General features: G+C 44.9%; 2 protein-coding genes across 7 annotated transcripts in view; one reads left to right on the top strand and one right to left on the bottom strand.

Annotated features, from left to right (window-relative positions):
* Positions 1-9012, top strand: part of sulf1 (sulfatase 1) — a 32618-nt gene extending 23606 nt beyond the window's left edge. The window contains exons 11-20 of one of the 6 annotated variants that reach the window (XM_084033846.1): positions 967-1174; positions 1513-1753; positions 1827-1923; positions 2011-2105; positions 2294-2368; positions 2949-3121; positions 3205-3347; positions 4380-4503; positions 5677-5710; positions 7133-7397. In XM_084033846.1, coding sequence (XP_083889972.1) covers positions 967-1174; positions 1513-1753; positions 1827-1923; positions 2011-2105; positions 2294-2368; positions 2949-3121; positions 3205-3347; positions 4380-4503; positions 5677-5710; positions 7133-7166 — 1224 coding nt within the window. In that variant the 3' untranslated portion in view covers positions 7167-7397. Of the gene's footprint in view, positions 1-966; positions 1175-1512; positions 1754-1826; positions 1924-2010; positions 2106-2293; positions 2369-2948; positions 3122-3204; positions 3348-4379; positions 4504-5676; positions 5711-7129 lie in introns of all 6 variants that reach the window. The other 5 variants (XM_084033845.1, XM_084033847.1, XM_084033843.1 and 2 more) reach the window with 5 other exon arrangements.
* Positions 9013-11111: 2099 nt separating this feature from the next.
* Positions 11112-25239, bottom strand: part of slco5a1 (solute carrier organic anion transporter family member 5A1) — a 31033-nt gene continuing 16905 nt past the window's right edge. Inside the window, 12 exon segments of the mRNA XM_084033856.1 lie at positions 11112-11719; positions 12708-12772; positions 12862-13103; positions 16916-17075; positions 19033-19094; positions 19096-19232; positions 20933-21097; positions 23219-23255; positions 23257-23440; positions 23524-23588; positions 23590-23616; positions 23618-23658. Coding sequence (XP_083889982.1) covers positions 11253-11719; positions 12708-12772; positions 12862-13103; positions 16916-17075; positions 19033-19094; positions 19096-19232; positions 20933-21097; positions 23219-23255; positions 23257-23440; positions 23524-23588; positions 23590-23616; positions 23618-23658 — 1652 coding nt within the window. The 3' untranslated portion in view covers positions 11112-11252.

Raw genomic sequence — 25239 nt, 5'->3', positions numbered from 1 at the left:
TGGATTTTGCCGTTTATTCTACTAAAAGTAAACTAAAAACCCCCATTGTATTAGAATAGTTTTCAACAAAGACATTAAACCTCAGTCTTGACGGAGAGACGTTGAAAAGTTGAATGCGACCGCATGGTCTCGGTTCATAGAGACCAGACTTCTCTGTGTTGTGTCTTTGTCGCCGAGCGTTGGAATCAATCAGTGATAACGGTCTGGGTCTGTTGTGGCTACACCAGATCTCTGTGACTGTAGGCTCTTTTTTGGGGGGGTACATGCAGCATCCATGTCTGGTCCCATCCTCCTCCTCGGGTTTACATCCATCTCTCCTGTCAGGCTGCTAAAACAAAGAGGGAGGCTGATGAAGAAAGACAAGAGGTCTTGTCTTAGCCGGTACGACAGCTTTGTTTGGCCCCCGTTAGCGCTTCGTCACTATATGAGCTTTCCAGAAGAAATCTGAGCTTTTTTTTACGACCCATTGTTCGGACCCTCGTTCCCACACTCGCCGCCGATCCTCGGCACGCCGCTCTGCAGATGTGTCGTCTTCCATTTATACACAACCTCCAGCTCTCTGTGCCTGGTGTTGAGAAAAGAAACCAAAGACGTTGTATTCGTACGATTACACCGGTGACGCACTTTGGCACGGTCGGGCCCCGAGTGAGAGTGATAGGGGTTTCCTCTCGGTTTTCTAGACACCCGACAGGCTCGGCTCGTCTCTTGTGGTCGCTTCGGTTTATCTTCTCTGCTGCTCTTGGATGCCATTCTTTTCCCCGCAGGCTGAGATTTGGCTGATATATCTGTCAGGGCGTGTGTGTTTCTAAAAATCTAAACTGAAGCCTTCTTTAGAGATCAAGTTTCTCATCTTTTGCACATTTTATTAGCCACGCCAGAAAATCTGTTCGGCGTTCAAGTAACGTGGAAATTTCCAGGAACTTAGCAAGAGGGACTATTTGTTTAATTCTGGTGTCGTCGTTGCAGAAATGGCACTGTGTGGAGGAGATCACGGGAAAGTGGAGGATCCAGAAGTGCAAAGGCGGTTCGAAAGAAGGCTCCAGGAAGAGGGCCCGCAGCCTGAAGCCCCGCAGCAGCTACGACGGCCGGGACCGGGGCTGCGACTGTGGGGACGCCCTCCTCAAACCCTCCCGGATGGACCGCCGCTCCCACCGCCAGCTGTCCGCGGGTCAGCGTGAGTAAACATGTGGCCTCAAACATCAGCACGGACTTCTTCTTCAAACACTGTATTGATGGAGGTTAAAGAGGTCTGATTATTTATGCTCTAAGGGGAGACATATGCATGGAAAAAAGTCCTGTGATTTGTTCTGTGTATGTTGCCTTATGCCCTGCTGGGATTGTGGTTTTGAATGGTTTAATGCCCTCTAGTGTTGCTTGGAAACGGTGCAACTAAATAGATACCCCTTTTTCTAGACATGGTCAGGAAAACTGAAATATAAAAAGCGGTGGTGGTGTATAAATAAATCTGCCTTTCCTTTCGTAAAACTTATTTTTTTTTTTCTAATTTTCTAGGTTATCGGCCACGCTTTGTCCACACCCGGCAGACCAGGTCTCTGTCCGTGGAGTTTGAAGGTCAGATATATGACATTGACCTCCAGGCAGACGACCAGTCGGCCGTCCGCCGCCGCGTCATCTCAAAGCGCCACCACAACCCAGAAGACCCCGGGTTTCACCCGGACGACGGTTCGGAGGAGATGCTGGCGGACGATACCAACGCCGTCGGCTACCCCAACTCTGTGAAAGTGACCCACAAGTAAGAGGGCGGTTTTAAGTATCTCCATAAAGTGTGTCAGAAGAGCAGCGTGTGACGGGTTTCTCTGTTCCAGGTGTTACATCCTGATGAATGACAGCATCCACTGTGAAAGAGAAATCTACCAGTCCTCTAGAGCCTGGAAAGACCACAAGAGCTATGTGGACCAGGAGGTGAGCACACAAGGCTGAGAACCTCAGATTGGATCACATTTTGGTCGATTTAATGGAGAAAACATAACTGATGGTGTTTAATTCCAGATTGAAGCACTTCAAGACAAAATCAAGAACCTCCGGGAGGTCAGAGGTCACCTGAAGAGGACACGGCCGGACGAGTGCGACTGTGGAAAGAAAAGGTTAGTAGCTTTTCAAAATTTCACCTCAAAAATACATTTCCCTTCTTTGATTTTATTTCCACACAGAAATGGAGGTTTCTATAACTTGTTTTTTAGACTCCAAACCCGACAGGAGTCCACACCTTTAAAATAAATCCTTTAAAAAAGTGTTCTGCCTGGTCCTTAGTCTCTTTTTCTGTTTATAAAAGCAGCTATTTTAGCAAAGGAGACAGAAACAAGGCAGAGAGAATGAAGAGCAGGAATGAACAACTCCACCCCTTTAAGTGAGTTCCTCTTCCCCTTTAATTGATCAATTTGCCCCATTTTAGTGTCACCATATTAACACTGATTTGACTGTATGGATTGTTGCATGGCCACTGCATGTCAGGGTTAAACCTCACCCTTAGATCCCAGATCATCCATCCAGCATGTGTGTGTGTGTGTACTGTCATGTGTTGTATATCTCCACTTGAATGGAGGCCGGGGATCTACTTTACGTGTCTGGAAGTGATCGAGCGGCGTGGAAAGATAGAATGACTCAACAGAGGGGGGAAATCAGTAGATCCTCAAACACAGTGATCAACTTGCACCAGCAAACATTGGAAACACATTGTGCCGATACAAAGCAGCTGTCTGAGGCGGACGGGACAGTGGCTAGAATGTCGTCCCGGAGAAAATTGGACCTGCTAAGAGCTTAAACATGAAAGTAAACAGACATGTCACGTCCTGGCACGTCGGCCTTCTGGAAGTCCCCCGTTCGGTTCCTCCACCGCTGTGGTCGCTGGCTTTCACAGAGCAGCGAAGGGCCGCTGATGTCATCGCTTGCGTCAGCCGCTCGTTTTGTAACTCCTCTCCTGCCAACAGGGAGGCGGCGCAGGAGATCGACGGGAAGGCGCAGCTGTACAACGAGATCCGGAGGAGGAAGAAGGAGAGGAAGGAGAAGAAGCGGCTGAGGAAGGGGGACGACTGCAGTCTGCCGGGCCTCACCTGCTTCACCCATAACAACGACCACTGGCAGACGGCGCCGCTCTGGACACGTATGTAGACCACCGTCCTCCAACGCGTCGCTGTGAGGAGCTGCCGGGTGATGATGGTTAATGAGCCCTGCTTTCTGTCCTAGTGGGGGGATTCTGCGCCTGCACCAGCTCCAACAACAACACCTACTGGTGCCTGAGGACCATCAACGAGACCCACAACACGCTGTTCTGCGAGTTCTCCACCGGCTTCCTGGAGTACTTTGACCTCAACAGCGACCCCTATCAGGTGGGTCTGCGTACTGTCACTCATCCCTGAATTCTGCATTTATTAAACCAGAATTATTTTTCTTTATTAAACCAGTAAACCCTGTTTTGTTTCCTGGGATCACTGGTTACACTGTGTTCTACTTATAGTGGATAAATGTAGGATATAGTCTTTCTCTCTCCCCCTCTTCCTCACTCTCTCTCTCTCTCTGTCTCCCTCTCTCTCTCTCTCTCTCTCCTTCTCCCCCTCTCTCACTCTCTCTCTCTGTCTCCCTCTTTCTCTTGTTCTCTCTCTCTCCCCCTCTTCCTCTCTCACTCTCTCTCTGTCTCTCTCTCCCCCTCTTCCTCTCTCACTCTCTCTCTGTCTCCCTCTCTCTCTTGTTCTCTCTGTCCCCCTCTTCCTCACTCTCTCTCTCTCTCTCTCTGTCTCCCTCTCTCTCTTGTTCTCTCTCTCCCCCTCTTCCTCACTCTCTCTCTCTCTCTGTCTCCCTCTCTCTCTTGTTCTCTCTCTCTCTCCCCCTCTTCCTCACTCTCTCTCTCTCTCTGTCCCCCTCTCTCTCTCTCCTTCTCCCCCTCTCTCACTCTCTCTCTCTGTCTCCCTCTCTCTCTTGTTCTCTCTCTCTCCCCCTCTCTTCCCATCTCTCTCTCTCACTCCCTCTCCTTCTCTCGCTCCCCCCCTCTTCCTCACTCTCTCCCCCTTTCTCTCACTCTCTCTCCTGTCTCCCTCTCCCCCCCCCCCCCCCCCCCCCCACACACACACACACACACTCTCAGTTCAATTCAATGGGATTTTATTATCATAAAAGTTCCAGTAACAATGTTGCCAAAGCATCAAAATACATATAATTTGTCCAAATATTAGGACAATACACAATAAACACTAATAAATATTACCATTGATTTATATTTATTATATAATATTTTATATATTTACACACATACATACACACTCGTCATTTTGAAGGTTTTTATGCAGGAAAAGGGTCGTGTAACTTCATCCCGTTCTTGTAACATGATGGTAAAACCCTAACAACATCCCTGTCGTCCCGTCCAGCTGACCAACGCGGTGTACACGGTGGACCGGGATGTGCTGAACTCTCTCCACGCCCACCTGATGGAGATGAGGAGTTGTCAAGGTTACAAGCAGTGTAACCCTCGCCCCAAAGGCCTGGACGCAGGTAAAAAAAAATAATACAAGAACTCACCTTCAGCCTACCTCACCTGTCCCGTTTGACAAACACTGGGTTTTAGTCGTGGTTGTCATGCCAACGGTGACTGAAACAGATTCGACACGCAGAAGAATTAGACTCGGACGTGTTAATATGCTGAAATAGTGATGTGTCTGCTTGAGTCTAGTCTTCGGAGTGTTTCCAGTCTGTTTCAGTCACATGGTGTGTTTGCACAGATCTGCATGCTGCATGTGTTTGAGGAAGATCCACTCCAGATTTCAGGTGGAGGTCAAGGAATCATCATCGTCTTGTGTGTCCTTGTTGATGTTCTCGATATCCTCTTCATGATGTCACACACACACACACACACACACACACACACACACACACACACACGCACATCTCTCCTTCACAGCCCGGGACCTTCCACTCACATTTTCCCTCATTTATCGTACACATCCCACGTTTTTGAATGATATTTTTAAAATAGAAAATGAGGTCACCGTTGAGCATCCTGGCCGTCGTCCACCGCCGTGACTCACTGAGCGTTTAGAGACATTATTTAGGGGGGCGCTGTCATCGGGGTAGTTGAGGCTGTCGTTTGATTTGGGGGCCCCTGTCAAGAATATCGCTGCCATAATCGGCCACAATGTATTTATTTTATCTTAGTGAGCACTTAATGAATGAAGTAAATGACCGAAGCAGAGCTGTGTGTGGCACGAACTGGTTGTTTTATGTCCTCGAAGGATAAAAAAAACTTTAATATCTGTAATTACGGCTGGAAAACTGAGAGAAACTGACTTTAATTGAGCCTAAAACCTCGTACTCGTTAGGTGCTGGCCTTGCTCGGGTGTGACGGCAGCTCCCTGAACCCTTGAAGCTTCTGGTGTGGGTGTTTTCGTTGGAGGAATATTGTTAAAATTGTGAAGTGGATCATCCCTCATCTCTCCGTCGAGCCCAATCAAACTCATCCTCCCTGTTTTTTTTTCCCTCCGACGAAATCCGAAAATCTCTTCTCTCCTCACTCTGATCCATCCAATGATTGCATTTCTCCGTAGGGAGTAGCAGCCGTGCATGAACGGGGAACCCTCACCAGTGTGAATGATCTATTTATCTCCCTCCCCGTATCTCCCTGAATCAGAAAAAGCATTAACAATCGATTGCTTTTATTTTTCCGATCAGGAGGTAAAGATGGAGGAAGCTATGAGCCACACAGGTATCCACCAATTTTTGTTTCTCTTCAGTGGCTTCTTCTTTAACACCTGCATGGGCTCCAAATTTGCCTCATTCCCACTAATCACATCCATCCACGGAGTCGCCGGCGCTTTAACCTGTGGCTGCATGCTGGGGGACACGCTAACAAGCCATAATGTGTTTCTCTCTCATTAAAGCAGCTTCATTTTGTTGTCACCTCTGTGCACGCGACCTGCCTTCGCTTGCTAAACATGTTGCATCCTGGTTTTTTATCCATCCAGCATGGCTAAATAAAAACTGAGTAGTCACATGCTGAATATGCATCCACTTGAGTGCACGTGAATGCATCATCCCACCTCATGCATCTCATCCTACTTGAAGGTTTTCTTGCAGAGTCAAAGACTCTCACATCTAAATATGAAGCTTAGCAGAACTTTAAAAGCTGATTCATTTCCAGTCTTCATGCTGAAATAAGCTCCTGGCTGTAGCCTTGAACATGTACTCAACGGACAATATGTGAGAGCTTCAGGAGGTTCGATGCCCGACATCCTTGGGCAAGAACCCCAAATGCTGTTAGCTATTCCTTTAATATCAGCCTCCACGCCACGTCAGCCACACCCTCAAATAAACCATCGTCATTGCACTCATGTTCACCTGGACCTAGCTAGTGGTAGTTGACCTCTGACCCCTTCATGACCTCTGTCTCTGGCACCTGCTTACCAGGCAACCGCAGCATCGAGACGGGTCAAAGAGGAGATCGAGCCTTTCCTTCCTGTGAGTCCCAAAGCCGACGACCAACCATCTCCCTCCTCTAGTTGCCGTAGTTACGATAAAGCCATCTAAAGTGGTGCTGATGCTTTATTTATTTTTCACCTCAGCTTTTACTTGCAGCCCTTTTCCTCCACGTTTCTTTGATTCTTGGGATAAACCATTCAGCAGCAAGCTCATTCTCTCATTTATTTTCTTCTTTTTGTTTCCTCTGCTGTTTAATCCTTTTATTCCAGGTTGCCTGACGCATTAACGTTGCCATTTCATTATTTTATTCTTTTATATTTATGTGCAGCTCAGTGTGTTCGGATCATTTTAATATTTTTTTTTCTTTTCAGTCCGTCTTTTTTCTAAATGTGAATTTCTAAGGCGGCATGTGTTTGCACTACTCATTGGCTTGAGCTGTGTGTGTGTGTGTGTGTGTGTGTGTGTGTGTGTGTGTGTGTGTGTGTGTGTGTGTGTGTGTGTGTGTGTGTGTGTGTGTGTGTGTGTGTGTGTGTGTGTGTGTGTGTGTGTGTGTGTGTGTGTGTGTGTGTGTGTGTGTGTGTGTGTGTGTGTGTACATTGCCTGCTTTAGCCAGCAGCTGGGCATGACTGCATGGTGTAAAACCTTGAGAAACAGCGCCCTCTTCCTGCCACCGCCTGTCCTCACACCCGTGTCTCTTCCTTCCCAGCAGCACACAGCCGATATGGGACGGACGACAGGGTTAAGCTGCCCAACCTGACCGACGAGGAGGTGAACTGGCAGGGCCTGGAGGATCTGTATAGCATGAACGAAAGCCTTTACGAATGTAGGCCCGACTACGGCCCCAGCCACGACAACTGGGTCAACTTCCAGAAGGATGTAGATAATATGTTTGCACTGCGGCACGTTTTAGACACACTCAACCGAACCCTTGACGACGACTCCACCCTGCCAGAGCTGGGCTCCGGGGCCGGGGGTGGAGGAGGCTCCGAGGAGGGCAGCGGCGAGGGCGAGTCGGCCTCGGCGGGCGACGCCTGGCTCACCACCCCCGCCCCCAGCAGAACGCCATCGGCACCACCCGAGGAATCCGACCTCAACGACCTTCCCGAGAGGCTCCCCAACAGGCCCGTGACGTCACCGGTGATGTCATCGCCGTCGCCGTCAGGTCCGAGGAGAGGCGCCGCGTGGGCGCAGCAGCTGGAGGAGATGGAGGGAGAGATGTTCAGCGGGAACGGACTGACGGAGCTGGAGACTCGACACGACAGCCTGCTGCGTTCTCACAACGGCCTCCGGTCCCGGCTGGAGCCAGACCCGGGTCAGGGGGAGGCCCCGGGCCCTCGGGGTCTGGACCTGGACCTCGAGGAAGAGGAGGACATTTTCCAGGCCCAGGGCTACCTCCCTTTCTCCCCACAGACAGCGAGGCCCACGGTGCCGGTCGGCGTCACCGGGAGCCCTCCCACCACACAGACTAGCGCCCCGCAGAGTGTCGGGGTGGTACTACAGGCCCTCAGCTTGGACTACGAGGGCAGCGGCTCTCAGCCTCAACCCTCCAACCAGACCCTCTGAGGCAGACTCAGACCCTCCAAGGCAGACTCACGCGCTGGCGCCCGGGGCCAATGAGCTGCTGGTCGCCATAGAAACAGTGATTGGGAGATGAGCAATGGCGAGCGACGCCACCTCTGTCGGAGTTGTATAATGAGTATTAAAGTTATTGTTTATTTTTTTACAGGTGCCTACGTTTATTAGTAAAACAGTGTTATTTTTTTTCAAATATATATTTAGAAAAAAAACAGCCTTAATGCAGCTAAAGTTAAGTTTGTGGGATTTATTAATTCCATGCGGATAACACCATGTTTTTAATATATGTTTTTATGGAAAAACGTGCGAGTGGTGAAACCTTTTCAACCTCTGAATGAATAATTAGCATTAATCTGCTTTAGATCTATTAATCGTAAACCTGCCGCTCCATCACAACCGTTCACACTTTATAGGTTCAATTTGACCCCAAATGCACTTTCCAACGTTTCCACGTGTTTGTGGATCTGAAAACATTTTTTGTCCATTTGTAAAATCAGGTTTTATATTAGTATTTCTAATCTAGTAGACGAGGACTGGATTGTTTCACGAATAATTTAGGAAATATATTTTCTAAATATGCCAAATAGGAATATTTTTGCAATTGTTTTTATTTTTATCTCCTTGCCATGTGGCATTAATAGTAAGTTTAGACAATCATGGGACAGTTGATATAATATACAGCTATATTCTTTACTGATTAGTTGCACATTCATCACTATTCATTTTAATGGAACTAAATCACATCACCAGGGTTGGAGCATGGTCCTTGTGTAACTTTATTTTTTATTTTGGGGGTAATGACACCAGTTCCTCATGTAGAGCTTCTGATAATCGTCTCGGTTGCACGTGGCAAAAAAAAAAGAAATCAGTCAAATGTAACTGTAGTCCCTTAAAGCTGGTTATGACATCACAAACCTGTTGTTTTTTCTTCTGGACAGTGTGTTTGTACAAGTGTTAGAACTCGGTTTCAGGAAAAACCACCAAGCTGTTAAGAAATAAACCCTTTCAACCTTCGCTGTGATGTTTCAGCTGTAAGTCTTCTCCCATCACACACACACAGTATGTTTTTTTAAACTTTTTTTAATGACAAATATCAAGTATTCAAGGCATTTGTAAACCAAATGTTCACAAACATCAATTTCCCGCTCCGGTTGAACAAAAAAAAGCGATATGAGCTTCTCCGACTTCTGTTCACGTTCGCTTCAAACACTGATGAAAGGAGAGAAATGCATTAATTCGACCTCAGTAGTCCAGGCGTTTGTCTAATGATCATCTGTGTGATTGAGATTGTAAATATAAGGAGAACTTTTAAACATTTAAGTTAATTTGGTATTTTTTTCACCGTTTCATAAGCAGCCTTTGAAGTGAATGGAATAAATACTGTGTGAGATGACTTTGGGCTTTCAGGTCACATGACGGATCAATAATCCCACATTGGTGTTCCTCTTTTTGAGGCCGTGAGAAATCCAGAGCACCATGTGAATAATACTGTTCAGGCACCGCGACACAAATCCACTGTTTTGTAGCTTTAAGTCTTTTTTTTATTTAAATTTTAACTACAACGTCATGGGTTAGTTCATAAATATGCGTCTAACTATGTGTGAGCTCTATAATACGCTTCATTTGTCATTTATTTACACGATGATCACTTAACGAGTATGTCATTGAGGTACTAAGTGACGATATCACTAAAGTTAGTCGCTGCCGTTTACTCTTTAATTGAAAAAAAACACGAATCTTGGCAACAACAACAAAAAAACGTTAACTTTTAAAAATGTATCCACTGCATCAGATTCTCCAGTCCCTCGCAAACTTTTACTAGCTAACATGAAAGTCAAACTGGTCAGAATATAAACAAAATAACTTTAATATGTCATCTTATATCCAGGAAAAATAGTAATAAAATGTGGTTTTTCAAATCACGTACTAATAAGTCTAAAAATTGAACAAAGCTTCTTTTTAACACAAAAAAAAGGCCACATTACCATTTTTTCTCCTTAGAATATAACATGAGCCCAAAGTAAAGTAAGAGTTGTAGACCACCAAACCAGCTTTCATGTGACTCGGTCACATGACTTTCACAGAAGTCACATGACCTGAAGAAGGCATCTCTTTGGGAAACTGGAGAGCTAAACTTCAGTGCAGTAATAATTTTTAATAATTAACCTTTTAAACCAAGAGCTTCGTCCGTCAGAACTGCAACATTCACCAGCCTTCGCACAATCATCTCTTTGTCCACTAGAGGGCGCCAAACGCCCAGGAACCCAAATCAACCCACAGCCGACTGATAAAAAAGGGGGGGTTTTAGTTGTTTTACATGCTTGCTGCACTACTTCCTTACAAGCCTAGACTACTAGATACCTACTATGTACATCTGATGACCTTAGAATGGAGAAGCCATTAACAATATGAAGACTTTTTGATACAAATCGGTTTGAAAGTCAGATTTTTTCGCCACATTCTTTAAAAAAAAAACAACCTCCATCACGTTTTCCAGTTTCGGGTACAATCACATCGGACATACAGTAGCTCCAGCACGGTCAGAGATGAGATTAATTATCACACATTTTAATAATAAAAGTTAACTATTTCATACGAGTCGTTGGAGTCGGCTTTAAGCTACATGGTTACGGGGGAGGGGCTTCATCCCCCCGAGGATTTCAACTGAGAGCGACAGTGACTGGCTTTTTTTCTCTTTTTTTTTCTGGGAGCTAGCTTTGTGTACTGGACTGGCCGAGACAGCCTGAGAGGCACTGTTACGAAATGAGAGAGAGGATTTAAAAAGAAAAAAGGAACACTTCTTGTTACAGGTGGAGAAGGCGAGTGAGGTTGCGGATTTGTTCTGTAAAGGGAAATGATGTAATTGCGCAAAAGAAGAAAGGAGGTCCAGATGTAGACTAGAGGGCTGTACAGTACTGGGGGGGGGGGCTGTACATAGGATCTTGCATAGTACAGGTTTGTCAGTTGTGCTTTAGAGGCTGTGTTGATGACAGGTCTTAACCCTGCCCGGTAACAGTAGCACCATGTGATGATGTCATCAGATTCGTCGCTGATGATGCGTTCAGAACAAACACGCGTCATGACGATGAGCAGCCCTTTTAAAATACGGCGGGCCGAACCTGCGTCAGTCCTGCAGCAGCTGTGGAGTCCCGCCTGGCGCCTGATTGGTGTAGAGCAGACGCCGCGAGGTGCAGAAAACACAGACAGGAAGGCACGTGTCACAACGGACCCCATAGAGTGGGGGAGGGGCTCTCTCAGACGTGGGCGGAGCCTCTGTGGTGATGCGGCAACAGGATGGGTGGAGTTATTGCTTTGAGGGCGTTGCCGGGGCAGCTGAGGCTGCTGTGGCCGCGGTTGAGTGCCGGCAGGGCGGCGGCCGGTGGGTCGGGCCGCGGCGGCGGGATGAAGACGGGGCAGGAGCGGGTGCGGGCGTGGCTTTTGTGGCCGCCGGCGTGGCAGATGAGCTCGCTGACGGTGCCCAGCGGAGGCAGGCGCTGGCGCCAGCGCTCGGCGCGGTCCTCCTTGTGCTTGATCGAGTACCAGGTGAGGAAGATGAAGATGAAGCCGACGAACTTGAGACTCGCCGCCAGGCCGAAGTAGACGAAGCGGAAGGAGGTGACGTCGTACTCCCAGCAGGAGCCGTGCACGCCGCAGTCCTGCTGCCACAGCATGCAGGTGGTGTCGATGACGGCGCCGAAGTAGATGGGCGTCGGGATGTAGGCTGAGGGAGGAGAGAGAGGAGATGATGTCTGCTGAACAGCGATTTTCATGAATCACAAAAACAATAACAAAACTATACTAGGACTATAACTATAACGTTTTCGTGACTTTTTTCGTGATTTTTTTCGACATACTTACACCGACTTTTTCCGTGACTTTTTTGTGACTTTTTTCGTGACTTTTTTGTGTGAATTTTCATGACTTTTCCCGTGACTTTTTTCATGACTTTTTTTCCAACATACTACACCGACTTTTTCCATGACTTTTTCGTGACTTTCTTGATGTCTTTTTTCATGACTTTTCCTGTGACTTTTTTCCCGACTTTTTTTTACATACTATACTGACTTTTTTTATGACTTTTTTTAATGACTTTTTCGACATACTTTATTATTCATTTTTTATGACTTTTTTCGACAGACCTGTTCAATGTCAGAACTCTAAATGAGGCCCGTTCAATGCTAGTTGATCGGAGCCATCCCTTGGCAGGTGAATTCATGCTGTTTCCGGCCACAGATTAATTCTTCCAAATTGCAGGACCAACATATGGAAAAACCCTTTTGTCCCTGCTGACAGTGGTCTTTTAAATTATAAAAAAAATGTATACATGTTGTTTTTATTCATTTATTTCTGTTCTTTGTATTGATGTTGTGTGATTGTTCTGTGGAAAATGCCTGCTGTACAACAAATTTCGGGATAATAAAGATTCCTTGAACAAGCTTGTAGTTGCACACATCTCATAGTGTTTAAGGAGAAGTGATGTGACAGCTTTATGGTCACACAGCCATACCGAGCAGATCTGAGGCATGTAAGGGCAGCTAACACCGAGGGCTTTCATACACCTCCTGACACTAAAGTTCACAGAGGTCAACTACAGAGCTGCATTCCTGCTCGCACTCAAATTGTACTGTGTCGGCAAGAAAAGGAGAAATTACACTCTTACATTTTTTCATCTACACTTTATGACCTAATATGTTACAACAGGAACTTACCGAGAGTTCGGAGCAAGACAAACTGCATCCCGAGAGCAAAAGGCCTCTCCTGTTCATCGACAGACCTGAAAAAAGAGAAACAGCAGGGAAATGATACAGAGCTACAACGAAAAAAAATCCCCAAATCCTCCAGGAGACAATATCAGTCCCTTACCTGAGCGTGACGATGATGGCGGAGGGCTGGGCACAGGCGGTGATGAGAGTGACGATGAAGAGGAAGATGAGGAAGGGGATGAGGGTGTTGCAGGTCCGGTCGCACTTCCCCGACACGGCATAGCCGTTCTCGTTCAGGTAGGTCTTGACGATGACCAGCTGCAGCTGGTTGACCTGGCCGCCGGAGGACGGCGTGATGACCTGTCTGCTCTGCACGCAGCCGCAGTCCGTGTAGTTCCTGATCTGTAGTGGGAAAAACAAGTACAAGTCAAAGAATGTCGAAAAAAAATTATGAAAAAAGTCAATGTATGTCGAAAAAAGTGATGAAAAAGTCATTTAGTATAGTATGTCGAAAAGTCACGAAAACAGTCACAAAAAAAGTAATAGTATATAGTGTGTCGAAAAAAGTCACATGTTGAAAAAAAGTCACGTTGAAAAAAAGTAAAACAAATTGTCAAGAAAAAAGTTGTCGGCAAAAGTCATAGTATGTTGAACAATTTCACAGAAAAAGTCATGACGAAAAAGTTGCGTTGAAAAAAGTTGCGTGAAAAAAGTCCCGTCGAAAAAGTCCTGTTGAAAAAAGTCATGTCGGAAAAAGTTACGTCGGAAAAAGTCCTTTTTAAGAGGACACACACACACACACACACACACAGGGTGGCACCAACATTGTTGTGGACTCTGACACGTCAAAGTATGTCGAAAAAAGTGATGAAAAAGTCATAGTATAGTATGTCGAAAAGTCACAAAAAAGTAATGTCGAAAAACGTCACGAAAACAGTCACAAAAAAAGTAATAGTATATAGTGTGTCGAAAAAAGTCACATGTTGAAAAAAAGTAATGTTGAAAAAAGTCACGTCAAAAAAGTCACGTCAAAAAAGTCACGTCAAAAAAGTCATGTCGAAAAAAGTCACGTCAAAAAAGTCATGTCGAAAAAAAAGTCACGTCGGAAAAAGTCACGTCGAAAAAAAAAGTCAAGTCTGACACAAGTCAAAGTATGTCGAAAAAAGTGATGAAAAAGTCATAGTATAGTATGTCGAAAAGTCACAAAAAAGTAATGTCGAAAAACGTCACGAAAACAGTCACAAAAAAAGTAATAGTATATAGTGTGTCGAAAAAAGTCACATGTTGAAAAAAAGTCACGTTGAAAAAAAGTAATGTTGAAAAAAGTTGCGTCAAAAAAGTCATGTCGGAAAAAGTCACGTCGGAAAAAAAAGTCACGGCGAAAAAAGTCACGGCGAAAAAAAAAGGCACGTCTGACACAAGTCAAAGTATGTCGAAAAAAGTGATGAAAAAGTCATAGTATAGTATGTCGAAAGGTCACAAAAAAGTCACATGTTGAAAAAATGTCACGTTGAAAAAAAGTAATGTTGAAAAAAGTCACGTCGGAAAAAGTCACGTCGGAAAAAGTCACGTCGGAAAAAAAAGTCACGGCGAAAAAAGTCACGGCGAAAAAAAAAGTTACATCGAAAAAAAAGTCCTTTTTAAGAGGACACACACACAGGGTGGCACCAACATTGTTGTGGACTCTGACACAAGTCAAAGTATGTCGAAAAAAATTATGAAAAAGGTCAATGTATGTCGAAAAAAGTGATGAAAAAGTCATATAGTATAGTATGTCGAAAAGTCACAAAAAAGTAATGTCGAAAAAAGTCACGAAAACAAAAAAAGTAATAGTATATAGTGTCGAAAAAAGTCACATGTTGAAAAAAAGTCACGTTGAAAAAAAGAAAAAAAAATTGTCAAGAAAAAAGTTGTCGGCAAAAGTCATAGTATGTTGAACAATTTCACAGAAAAAGTCATGACGAAAAAGTCACGTCGAAAAAAAGTAATGTTGAAAAAAGTCACATCAAAAAAGTCACGTCAAAAAAGTCATGTCGAAAAAAGTCACGTCGGAAAAAGTCACGTCGGAAAAAGTCACGTCGAAAAAAAAAGTCACGTCTGACACAAGTCAAAGTATGTCGAAAAAAGTGATGAAAAAGTCATAGTATAGTATGTCGAAAAGTCACAAAAAAGTAATGTCGAAAAACATCACGAAAACAGTCACAAAAAAAGTAATAGTATATAGTGTCGAAAAAAGTCACATGTTGAAAAAAAGTAATGTTGAAAAAAGTCACGTCAAAAAAGTCACGTCAAAAAAGTCATGTCGAAAAAAGTCACGTCGGAAAAAGTCACTTTTTTCGACATACTTTGACTTGTGTCAGACGTGACTTTTTTTTTTCGACGTGACTTTTTTCGACATGACTTTTTTGACGTGACTTTTCTGACCTTACTTTTTTGACCTTACTTTTTTCAACATTAATTTTTTTCAACGTGACTTTTTTTCAACATGTGACTTTTTTCGACACACTATATACTATTACTTTTTTTGTGACTGTTTTCGTGTCAGGTCCCGTCGAAAAAGTCCTGTTGAAAAAGTCCTGTTGAAAAAAGTCATGTCGGAAAAAGTTACGTCGGAAAAAGTCCTTTTTAAGAGGACACACACACACACACAGGGTGGCACCAACATTGTTGTGGACTCTGACACAAGTCAAAGTATGTCGAAAAAAGTGATGAAAAAGTCATAGTATAGTATGTCGAAAAGTCACAAAAGAGTAATGTCGAAAAAAGTCACGAAAACAGTCACAAAAAAAGTAATAGTATATAGTGTGTCGAAAAAAGTCACGTTGAAAAAAAGTAATGTTGAAAAAAGTCACGTCAAAAAAGCCACGTCAAAAAAGTCATGTCGAAAAAAGTCACGTCGGAAAAAGTCACGTCGAAAAAAAAGTCACGTCTGACACAAGTCAAAGTATGTCGAAAAAAGTGATGAAAAAGTCATAGTATAGTATGTCGAAAGGTCACAAAAAAGTCACATGTTGAAAAAATGTCACGTTGAAAAAAAGTAATGTTGAAAAAAGTTGCGTCAAAAAAGTCACGTCGGAAAAAGTCACGTCGGAAAAAAAAGTCACGGCGAAAAAAGTCACGGCGAAAAAAAAAGGCACGTCTGACACAAGTCAAAGTATGTCGAAAAAAGTGATGAAAAAGTCATAGTATAGTATGTCGAAAGGTCACAAAAAAGTAATGTCGAAAAACGTCACGAAAACAGTCACAAAAAAAGTAATAGTATATAGTGTGTCGAAAAAAGTCACATGTTGAAAAAAAGTCACGTTGAAAAAAAGTCATGTTGAAAAAAGTCACGTCGGAAAAAGTCACGTCGGAAAAAAAAAGTCACGGCGAAAAAAGTCACGGCGAAAAAAAAAAGTTACATCGAAAAAAAAAGTCCTTTTTAAGAGGACACACACAGGGTGGCACCAACATTGTTGTGGACTCTGACACAAGTCAAAGTATGTCGAAAAAAATTATGAAAAAGGTCAATGTATGTCGAAAAAAGTGATGAAAAAGTCATATAGTATAGTATGTCGAAAAGTCACAAAAAAGTAATGTCGAAAAAAGTCACGAAAACAAAAAAAGTAATAGTATATGGTGTCGAAAAAAGTCACATGTTGAAAAAAAGTCACGTTGAAAAAAAGAAAAAAAAATTGTCAAGAAAAAAGTTGTCGGCAAAAGTCATAGTATGTTGAACAATTTCACAGAAAAAGTCATGACGAAAAAGTTGCGTTGAAAAAAGTAATGTGAAAAAAGTCATGTTGAAAAAAGTCACGTCAAAAAAGTCACGTCGGAAAAAGTCACGTCGGAAAAAGTTGCGTCGGAAAAACACACACACACACACACACACACACACACACACACACACACACACACACACACACACACACACACACACACACACACACACACACACACACACACACACACACACACACACACACACACACACACACACACACACACACACACACACACACACACACACAGGGTGGCACCGACATTGTTGTGGACTCTGACACTTCCTGTCCTTTCACTTCCCACGTCTTTGTGTTCATTAATGAACTCTGGAATACAGTTTTCATTCAACCTGAAGTGAAAATGGCTACGTAGCAATGATTTCTAAAAACAATGAGGCCTTGAGGGTAGTGATGAGAGAGTGTGTGTGTGTGTGTGTGTGTGTGTGTGTGTACCCCGGTGCTGTCGTTGCCCACGGTGCTACATCCAGCCAAACAGGGGTTGAAGTAGGTGATGCCGTCGGAGCCGCAGACCGGAGCGTACTCGTGGATCCTGCAGCCGCAGTTCACGTTGCAACTGCCCGTCAGGTTCCTGTGAGCCATCGTCAGGGTCGGCCTGCACACACACACACACACACGAACAACACACACACTTGTTAAGTGCTTCTTTGTAACTCTGTTGGGATAATGTTTTCTAGCTTTAATCCTGTGTCAGCGGGGAACTCGTCCATTCAACCATCTGTATGAGCATTTATTCTCGTTCTGCACATTAATGTCGAGGTTAGTTTTTCAGCGTCAGAAAGATTAATGTCACATTTCAGACCACATTCCTATAAAAGCCCAACGCTTCCTGCTGCAAAGAGGATAACACGTATTTCCCCTCCCTCCTTCCCTTCATGGCAGCACGCCATTAACTTTTGTTTCTGCGTCAAAAACATTAAAAATATGAATGTTATGTATTATTAAAATAATTGAATTTCCATGCAGTATTGAGTGTTTCATTTGAAGCTGGAAGGTCCTGCTTCATGATTAATCCATATAATCCTTCTAATGATCTTTGAAACGAGCCGGTGTGATTATAGGAGAGGAAGGGACTCGACCCGGAGTGTGGAACGGTCGCTGCACTTTAAACCGGGAGCAGTGAAGCGAGTCCTGGTTTTCTCTGGGAAGCCTCGCTCTGAGCCCTGTGGAACACCCGGGGACGCGTCTAACAACACAGCCGTCACACACACAAAACACATCTCACTTATAATCTGATGTTATGTTTAACATGCAAAACAGGGAAGGTTTTAATTATTTTATGCTACTTCTTAAAATATATTTTTTCAAGAGTTACTCATCCTATTTTTTTATTTTTTTATTATTATTATTATTTTGTTTTCCAGGTCACAGAGGAAGCACATTTGGGCCCGTCCTGACATAACAGTGTCACATTCCAGACACTGTGTGTGAGGGAGGGAGTCTGTGTGTCTGCATGCATGTGAAAAAAAAAAGGCATTAGCCGTGCTGGAGTTGCAGGGCTCACTGTGCTGATTGCCTCCCCCCCCCCTCCAGACTAAAACCCCTCGATGAACCCTCAGATGTTGTGTTTGGGTTTTTATACAGAGATAAAGAGAGAGAGAGAGAGAGAGAGAGAGAGAGAGAGAGAGAGAGAGAGAGAGAGAGAGAGAGAGAGAGAGAGAGAGAGAGAGAGAGGCTTAGTTCAGTGCTGCAGAATGAGAGATTTTTGCAGATTCTGACCATTGAACAGTGAAGTTAATGCTTTTTTGCAAAATTCCAAGAATATTACACTATTCAATGGTTCAGGTCCTTTAGAGTTTTTTTAAATACTCCATCCCGTCGGTGTGTGTGTGTGTGTGTGTGTGTGTGTGTGTGTGTGTGTGTGTGTGTGTGTCTGTGTGTGTGTTGGGGGGGGGCGTCTAGACTAGTGTGCGAGTGCAGACCAGTGACACAAAGAGTGGCTCGGGCTCAACATTCCTCATGTGGGTGCTACCGGTGACCAGCGGGTTCATAATGAGGAGCCCCCTCCTGGTTCACACGTCTTGTTGACCCCCCCACTTTAAACAAAGACTACACTTATTAATGGGTCAGCTACGGGGCTTTCGGGACTATTTGACCAATAATCACAATGATTAACTTGGTTATGTGAAAAGTACATTTGGCAGCGGTTTTAGCAGGTTTGTGTTTCGTGGGCTTCAAAGACCAGAAGTAGATTTTTAAATTGATGTTAAATGTGAAGACAGTTGGCAGTACACAGTGTGATGAGATGTGATACAAATACAGTAGACAGTATGTTTGCATGTCTTCTGCATCCTCCAAGGTCACTCATGCACGGCGTTCCTGCAGGGCCTGACACTCGGATGTTTGGTGTGGCGTCCAGAAATAGAGGTGGCAGAGTGAATCACCCGAGCCACCAGAGAGCAATCAATCACTGATACTCATGTGTCACAGTATGGGTGTGGATTTATATAGATTTTTCAGTTTGGAAACCGAATTTACACCTGAGTTCAAGTCCAACATACATGAAACAATGCGTATTTGTACACGGTGAGGTTAAAAGGAGGCGTGGTTACCCGGTGGTGTACGGGATGTTGATGCCCCCCAGGTTGATGCTCTCGCAGCCCACGATGAAGAGCTGTGGAGAAGCAGAGCAGAGACACGCCGCTGCAGATCATCGCCAGCTTGGCCGACTCCCTGGCGCCGAGCTTCAGCTTCTTGATGATGTAGCCGCCGAGCACGATGCCGACGCCGGCGCTGGGGACGATGATCACACCTGAGAGACGGAGAGAGGGAGGTATAACAACTTTAGAAGTGTTGCAAACTGCACAGAAATAAACTCGTGTCAAGACGCTGAATTAACGACGTAAAGCGTGACAACAAGCGTCTGATCTCCAGGATCTGGATGAGGCACGCCGACGTGGATAATGTGAACGTGTCGTGCTTTCATGTGAAAGACTGTTTGGTCTCTCGTTGGACGCGGAGGCTTGAAAAAGAAATCTCCATACGTTATGGTGCCGTTTCTGATGCAGCATCTTAATGAGCATAGTGAGCGGCGGCGCTTCAGGAACCCGGTCATGATGGGAATCTCCACTCATCTTATTTTAACATCTTCTCCATTCCTGTCTCTTCCTGCTGATCACTCAGCATTCAGGGAGTCTTGTTCTTAATAAAGAAGCTGGAAGACACTTTGAAATCCAGAGTTGAGGGATAATAACTCGCTGTGTGGGACGGACGATACGTAGCAAAGAGCAACGTTTGAATAATCAAACTAAGTAGTCGTTTAAATAAATTATAAACATTTAAATATGTGATTCCAATGTTCTAGTTATCTGAATGTCAACCAATCTTTAAAGGTCTGTCTCTCTCTTTCAAAAATATAGTTTTCTATGAGCAAACAAATATATACACTATAAATATTTAGAGAGTATATAACGCTGATGTCAGCTTTTCTGGTCATTCTTAAAAACACAAAAAATCCCTAAGAAATTTCACAGGGACTCATCTGTCTGCCCATCATCAGGAGTGCACGCTGCTCATCCTGCTCCTGTTCCTCCTCCTCACCGACCACCACATCCCAGCAGCTTGGCATCATTTGTGTCGCCATGGCAACCACACTACCCTTTTGCCCTTACCCCCTTGTATCCTGGCAACAGGCAGATGAGACGGAGCAACGGTGTTGTGTGCGTGTGTGATGACCATATGTTAACACCCAGTGTGTGTGTGTGCGTGTGTGTGTGTGTGTGTGTGTGACATCATGATATGGCGGATGCGTCTCCCACGGTTACAGTGGAACTCGTGACTGAATGAGAGTCGGCGATGACTCACAGCGCTGCTCTCTTGACTTGTGAATCACTGTGACAACAGACGTGGGCTTAAACGGGTACAGACTACCTGCTGGTACGTATAGTAAAGGACGTGGTAATACATGCGTGATGATGACGTATGATGTGGTTCAGGATCAGGACACAGAAGAAACACTCAATAGTGAGTGAAATCATATATTTCTCTTCCCTTTATCCTGACGAATCAATAAAGAAATGATCTATTATTTAGTGTTAAGCACTGGAGATGTTCTCATTAATTATGTGTCGAGGAGAGTTTGCCTTATTGATCTCATAGTTCAATGATCCTATGAAACATTATTATTAAGGATTGATTTTTTTTCTAAATCACACTACATTTCCTTCTCACAGCTGGAAATGTGCAGAAACTCCAAAGGAACCGGAACCTTCTTGATTATTGAGATTTATTTTGAAGTGACAAAACAACTTCTTAATTAATGCTATGATAATTAATGTTGGGTTTTACAAGCACTCCCAAGTGACCACCTTTTACTTTTTCTTAACTAAACTAAATAACTTAAATGATTTGGACACATCTTAGTTGTTTTGATCAACATTCAAACTGCAATAACTCATTAAAACGATCCCAGAATCTGCTGAATCAGCGAATCCGAACAGAGCAGCGGCGTACCGGTGTAGATGCTGGCGTTGGAGGCGGGGATGCCGAACTGCGACTCGATGAACTTGGGGATGAAGGTGATGAAGGCGGTGACGATGGCGCACTCGGCCGTGTAGGACAGGCTGACGAAGAGGAAGGTCATGTTGCTGAGGATCCGCAGGGCCGCCTTGGGGAGGTCTGAGGGGGGGGGGACACACAAGACCAGGCAGACCACGTCGTTAACGTGGTGTAATTAACACAAAGTGGATCGCGGACTTGACAGAATTGGAAGGAGGAGGATAATTACTGGAAACCTGTAAATGAGAAAAGGCCACAAACGAAGCCTCATGTCATAACAGAGAGATCTATTTAAAAGCGTGTCTTATTCCATCTGGTGTCCGTGTCCTCGTGGCGCTGCAGGAACGAACGAGACGTAAACACACAGATGCTCATTGTAGCCTGAAACCCTGCGAGGCTCCCAGGAAGTCACGCAGCCACCGGCGGCGTTTCACCGCCGGGATCCGGAGATCGCGCGTCTCCGCCGAGAGCCTCGAAATAAAACCAGCCCGTCATCCTCGGTTCATCACAACAAGGGCACGACATGCCCTTTAAATCAGCCCGAGGGGGGGGAAGTGTCCATACGAGTCGGCTGACATGATGCAGACGCTCTCAGTCATGTGGTCCAAACTAGAAGTACGTTCCTGTTGCCGGGCAGATCTGTAGATCTCTGGATCCGCTAAAGACAAACCCTCTGTTGTCACTTTCAGCTGAGCAGGAGGGCTTTTATTCCTCAAACAAACGGGAGCGAATGGATTCAGTCGAGAGGCAGATGTGTCGTCATGGCAACGCAAACACTCGTCTCCAAACTGAACCGCAACTGTGTGTGTGTGTGTGTGTGTGTTAACATGGGGGGGGCAGGAAGGATGTAAAGTGGATTATTATTGGATTCTAGTTCAGGATAAATGATCCGGGATCGTCTAATCTGGCTGTAGGTGGGGAACGTTAACATCTGGCCGTGTTATCTCACATCAAAACAGGTACGAATGGAAGAGCAACACTCATTATTTCATTCCTGTGGAGCCGGGCGCTAATCCCGTCTGGAGGGGGGGGGGGGGGGGTGGCAGATGGCGTCTGCTCCCTCCAATCAGACGGGCCGACAGCCGGACGCTGGTCGCCACGCTCGCCGCTTTGTGGTGAGAATCTATTTGATGACTTAAGTCAAAGCGTTCCATCCATCTGCCGTTCGCCACACATTCCTCTCTGAGGAGGCGGATATAGAATATTAATTATGATATCCATGAAGCTAGTGACGCCGAACTGATTTCAACCAATAATATCATGACATCCATCCATCAACCAATCTGCAACATTTAGCGACAAATAGAATCCCGCCCACTTTCTGTTGTCCAATCAAACGCAAAGGATTGATTTAAATCCCTTTAATTCATTTTAAACATTGAATTTTGGATGGAATTAAATAACTGAAAGTAATCGTTTTGTTAAATATCACCTCACGTTACTGCATCTGTGTTTTAAATGCTCCCGGGGTATCGGCTATGAATGTGATGATTGTTGCAAAAAAGGAAATATTAAGCTTTGCTGGCAAACGGCGGTTGACCTCGGTCTGGAATATTCCATAATCATAAGTGCGTCCCGAAGGGGCTTCACTGAAAAAATATTAAATGTTAGCATTTTCCGGTATTTGCTGATGAGCTGAAGAGGAGAAAAGATCTTTAGTGAAAAATGGTCACTTCAGTGCGGCATCTCTTTCCCAGAAGTGCTGAATTTGTGCTGCACACACACACACACACACACAAACAAACAAACACACACACACACACACAAACAAACACACACACACCTCCACAGAAGGACACACACAGCACTATAACACATTTCACACAGTGAAGAGCCTGAGTCTGCAGAATCGGCCACAACGGCCCCAAAACATCCGGCCGGGACACAAGAAGATGCTGTAACGCTTTCATGGTTACATGATGATGCTTATCCACACACACACACACACACACACACACACACACACACACACACACACACACACACACACACACACACACACACACACACACACACACACACACACACACACACACACACACACACACAGTGTGTAATAGATAGGATACAGTAAACCAGAATCTCTCCCCGGAAACCAGCAGGAGATCCTGGTTTATTAAATAAATCTCCTCAGTGTTGACGGTGGATTCCTCCTCCATCACAAATCAGTAAGTCCTTTTAAAAGGAGGGATCTCAGGACTGATCCTGGTCCCGGTTCTGGTCTGGCTCATGAAGCCTCACCTTTGATGTCCTTCCCGAAGCCCATGGACGAGGACACGTTGTTGTCTTTGCCGCCGGGACTTCTCCTTCATCACGTCGTCGTCGCTGGACACGCTGCCGGGCGAGCCCATCTTTTTCTTCTTCTTCCTCTTCTTGTGGCGCGGCGGCAGCTTCTTGGGGAAAGCGAACATGGGGAAGATGACAAGCAGCATGGCGACGGCGCACAGCAGGAAGCCGCTCCACCTGAGGAACCAATCGGACGGGTTTGTAACAAGAAAAGACAGACGGTTTGACAGCTGGGGGGTGAGACAGGTGCGAGCGTTTACCAGTTGCCAACGAAGCGCGGGTCGCTCTGGTCGATGTTGACGGCGGTTTTGGGGTCGACGTAGAAAGCCGATGAGGACGCCGCCCAGCAGGTAAGCCGGCCGCCGGTCCCAGAGCTCCCATCACGTACATGATGGCTGCAAGACAGATACATGCAACCAATCAGAACGCTTCAACATTAATCATTTGCATATTTTGATGACGCCTGAATTAACTCCCACTGTTCCTATGGGAGCTGTTCATTAAGCCCAACACCTGCTCTGAGATCAGTGGGCCCTGAGGTCATTCCTCAGATCTGTAACAAGCGACCAGAGGGCTCACATTGACCCGAGGCCTCAGAGAGGGGGGGGGGGGGGGGGGGGGGGGGGGGGCCTCAAATCCTCACCGAGGTGAACCAATCATGCGTCGCTTTGCCCACAGGAAGGAAAAAACTCATTAAAGTTAGATAACCTTTAGCTGGACGAGTGGAAAAAACACACCTCCTGTGGACATGAAGCCATTTAGTAGCTGTAATCATGGGGGGGGGGGGGGCACTTTCTATAATTGCACCTGGAACATTGCTGCCACAGAGAACGTGTGTTTGTGCGACGGAGCGAGAAAATCAGCTCTTTATTTAAATGTTTCTGTGAATGACTCACCAGGAAGTAGACTGGGTCAAAAACTACATGTGGGATTCTGTGTGTAGCTGCAGGTGGAATCTCTGCCCCCCCCCCCCCAAACACCTGTCTCTGCCAGATTATATCACACACACACACACACACACACACACACACACACACACACACACACACACACACACACACACGCACACACGCACACACGCACACACACACACACGCACACACACACACACACACACACACACACACACACACACACACACACACACACACCTCCATTAACAACGTTAGTTTTTGTCAGAATGGAAGCTCAAAACCTCGTCCTAAATTTTAGTCAGCACCGACAGCCAACGTGAGTTTAATTTCCACGATCCGATACAAACATAATATAATAATAATAAAAGAGTGTGTGAGTGTATTGATCGGGCTGATTATACGATCATTAACACATCCTGCTTATCTATATTTCACATATAGATTCACTTATTCACTGATCTGGAAACGGTGAAGTTGTTGGCAGTTACTATAATGAGTCAACCTGGTCTGCAGCCGACCTAGGAAATGGAATGCAGCCATTTCATGGACACGATTTCATTACAGTCGAGTGATAGAAGTAAACATGACATAAACTCTGGATCGGACCACGATCCATATCACGATTATTATAATAATTGTAATTCGGGATATTCATCTAAAGTTTTGCACAGTCTTGAATTTCCCTCGGGATCAATAAAATATCTATCTATCTAAATATTTGTATTCAATCAATGATAAAGCATGAGATCTACCTGCATAAATAAAGGAAAAAACATAAATATGGCTATATTTTCACTTCATCATAATAACGAGCTACACATCTTTTTCAAGTCACTTGACCATTTTTCAGATAATTCAGATTATTGGTCATGTTTTTATCCTGATGCGTGATAAAAGGGGGATTTATTGTATCACTGAACCCCCCCCCCCCCCCCCCCCAGGCAGATTCCACATCCCAAAAAGCCCAAAGCCCTTATCTACAATTAATTAAATCATTCTTTACACTAAACTATAGAGGAATTATGAAAGAGAGGAAAATATTGCTTATGGAACAAAAGGCCA

Source organism: Eutrigla gurnardus (assembly GCF_963514095.1).
Source record: "Eutrigla gurnardus genome assembly, chromosome: 18".
In the NCBI taxonomy this organism is placed as follows: domain Eukaryota; kingdom Metazoa; phylum Chordata; class Actinopteri; order Perciformes; family Triglidae; genus Eutrigla; species Eutrigla gurnardus.
Note: the sequence above shows the minus strand (reverse complement) of the source record. Positions and strands in the feature narration are given on the sequence as shown.